General features: G+C 29.0%; 1 protein-coding gene across 1 annotated transcript in view; it reads right to left on the bottom strand.

Annotated features, from left to right (window-relative positions):
* LOC106475165 (pre-mRNA-splicing factor SPF27-like) overlaps window positions 1–2,308 on the bottom strand; it is a 14,297-nt gene that overhangs the window by 4,503 nt on the left and 7,486 nt on the right. Inside the window, exon 2 of the mRNA XM_013935861.2 lies at window positions 1,700–1,792. Within this exon, the coding sequence (XP_013791315.1) occupies window positions 1,700–1,792 (93 nt within the window). The remainder of the gene's footprint in view (window positions 1–1,699; window positions 1,793–2,308) is intronic.

The following is a 2,308-nucleotide window of genomic DNA, read 5'->3' as shown; positions in this document are numbered from 1 at the left end:
TGTTGTAGATTGTCAATGAAACCTTACCCTATTTTTTTATACTAATGGCACTGCTGCACTAAGTTATTTTTTTATTAATTAAAAAATGCACCAAAGAATATAGAATAATAACATTCAAAAAGCAGACAATGGTTCTATAACTATCACAATTTTTAAGGATTTCTAACTATGCGACAAGAGCCATTAAAACTTTATTTAAGCTTCTTGATGTGCTTCTCATGGGCATAAAGTTTGAACAGGAAGCAAAATAGGCAATTCTCAGGACAGAAAATAACATAATACATCATTTGATAAATTAAAACTCTGGCTTTCTATTGGTTATAAATAATATACTATTAAATGTAAGAAAAAATCATTGGCAATTTGTGAAAGAGGGGATGTGACAGGTGGATGTGGCTAGAGGGATCTGATTTTCTAGTTTATGGCTTTGTAGCCATAACAGTGAAGAATATAAAAATTATACTTTGCCTGAGCAATGACAAGATTATAATGAATAATTTATGTTACATTTCATACTTCTCAGATGGGTTGTAAATATATTAGAGAAGAGGGGATACCTCAAGAGCAAATGTCACAATTCTCATAATAGGGGAAATTGAGCATTTATCAATATTGCCTTATAAAATTAAGAACTTGATTTTCATATAACACTAAAATTTGAATGTATTTCACTAAAAAATTTGTAACATGCCCAGAATAGGTTGTCTGTAGTGAGAGGGTTAAATCATTAATCAAAATATGGATTACTAATGTTGATGAACCTGAGAATCTATTTATGGTATACACATGAATTAAAAATAAAATATTGTTAACGTGTCCTTAAAGTCTTGTATATTCAATATATATTTATGTATTTAGTTATCACAAATAAAAACTATAGGTCATACTATGTATTGTAAAGGTTTCCTTAATTTTTCAAATAAAAAAGTAAGCAAATTTATTATGATGTAGACATTTTGTCTGATATAAATAAGTTAGTTATGATTAAAAGCTACATTTGTTCATTACAAAAGTTGCTCATGCAATCATTTAAACATATGGTTACACCCGCTGAAGACTTAAAATAAAAGGTACGGCACAAAACTTTTTAGGTTTTTTATGAAGGCTATATTGCCTATTTATACATTATGATATTATTTTCTGTGACATAAGGTAAAATTTGAAAGAAAATATAAATATCATGTTTTCGTTTTATCTTCATAAAATGATTGATATTTGCAAATTTTAATGCTATGTTAATTTACTGATTTTGTTATTGATTACTGAGAATTAGTACACTTATATTTGTAATTTATCACATAGTTATAAGCATACTGTGTGGATAAAGAATACTACTTTGTGAGTGTTTCCTTCATGATCAGAGAACTACAGATGCAAGATGTGGCAGTGCTTGTCACAACTTCCTTCGGAACACAAGCTCAAGAAAGGTGTAGTTATGAACATAACACACACAATGTAGAAATAAAAATGTATAGTTTATTTAACACTAAATAAATCAGTTATGCAGTATAAACATTCACAGAAAAATGAGGGGTAAGGAATTAATCTATACTTTCTTCAATTGACTGATGAATTTATAACAACACACTAACTATTTCCATATATTGTCAATTTTGTCAGTTCTTTACACCTAACTCAATAATATTAATAAGAACACAGAAAATAAAATTATAGTATTGATAATAGAATTTTTCCATACTTCAAAACCATGTAGATTCAAGGCAGGTAAGTGTTCAAGATAGTTTTTAGTAGGCCTGTAACGTCTCGTCTCTTCTTCTACCATGGACAATACCTAAAATATTAACAGTATGTATTATTAAAAAATAAAATAATGCTCAAAAAACACCTTGTAAATATATACTTATTTGTACATTTTTTATCCTACAGGTGGCTGTTTGTACTAGTAATTACTAATCATAGTATTCATACGTCACTGAAAAAGAAATTAGAAAAAGTTACCATTTTCAAAAAAGGATTTTTCTGGGAAGTACTGCACAGGAAAAGTGTTTGGATTGTGCTGATATAAACTGTAATGTTTTTATATATTAAAAGTGGTATCCTTTATTGAAAAAATAAGTTTTTTTAAGAACTCCATTTTTTTTAGTACTGTTATGACAGTGGAAGTCACGTGGCACTGGTAACAAGTCATGAGATTCTCGAAGGATCTTGACTGTTCCTGGTAACTCTAGTCTTTTCTAGGCGCCCTCTTTTATTGTACATAAGCCCGGCAAATAAAGTGGAGACATAATAGCAGATAGATAGATATAGAGACAGATAATTGAGTCAAGCGAGCGGTAGTGACGGAAAT

Source organism: Limulus polyphemus, unplaced genomic scaffold (genome assembly GCF_000517525.1).
Source record: "Limulus polyphemus unplaced genomic scaffold, Limulus_polyphemus-2.1.2 Scaffold8167, whole genome shotgun sequence".
NCBI lineage: Eukaryota > Metazoa > Arthropoda > Merostomata > Xiphosura > Limulidae > Limulus > Limulus polyphemus.
Note: the sequence above shows the minus strand (reverse complement) of the source record. Positions and strands in the feature narration are given on the sequence as shown.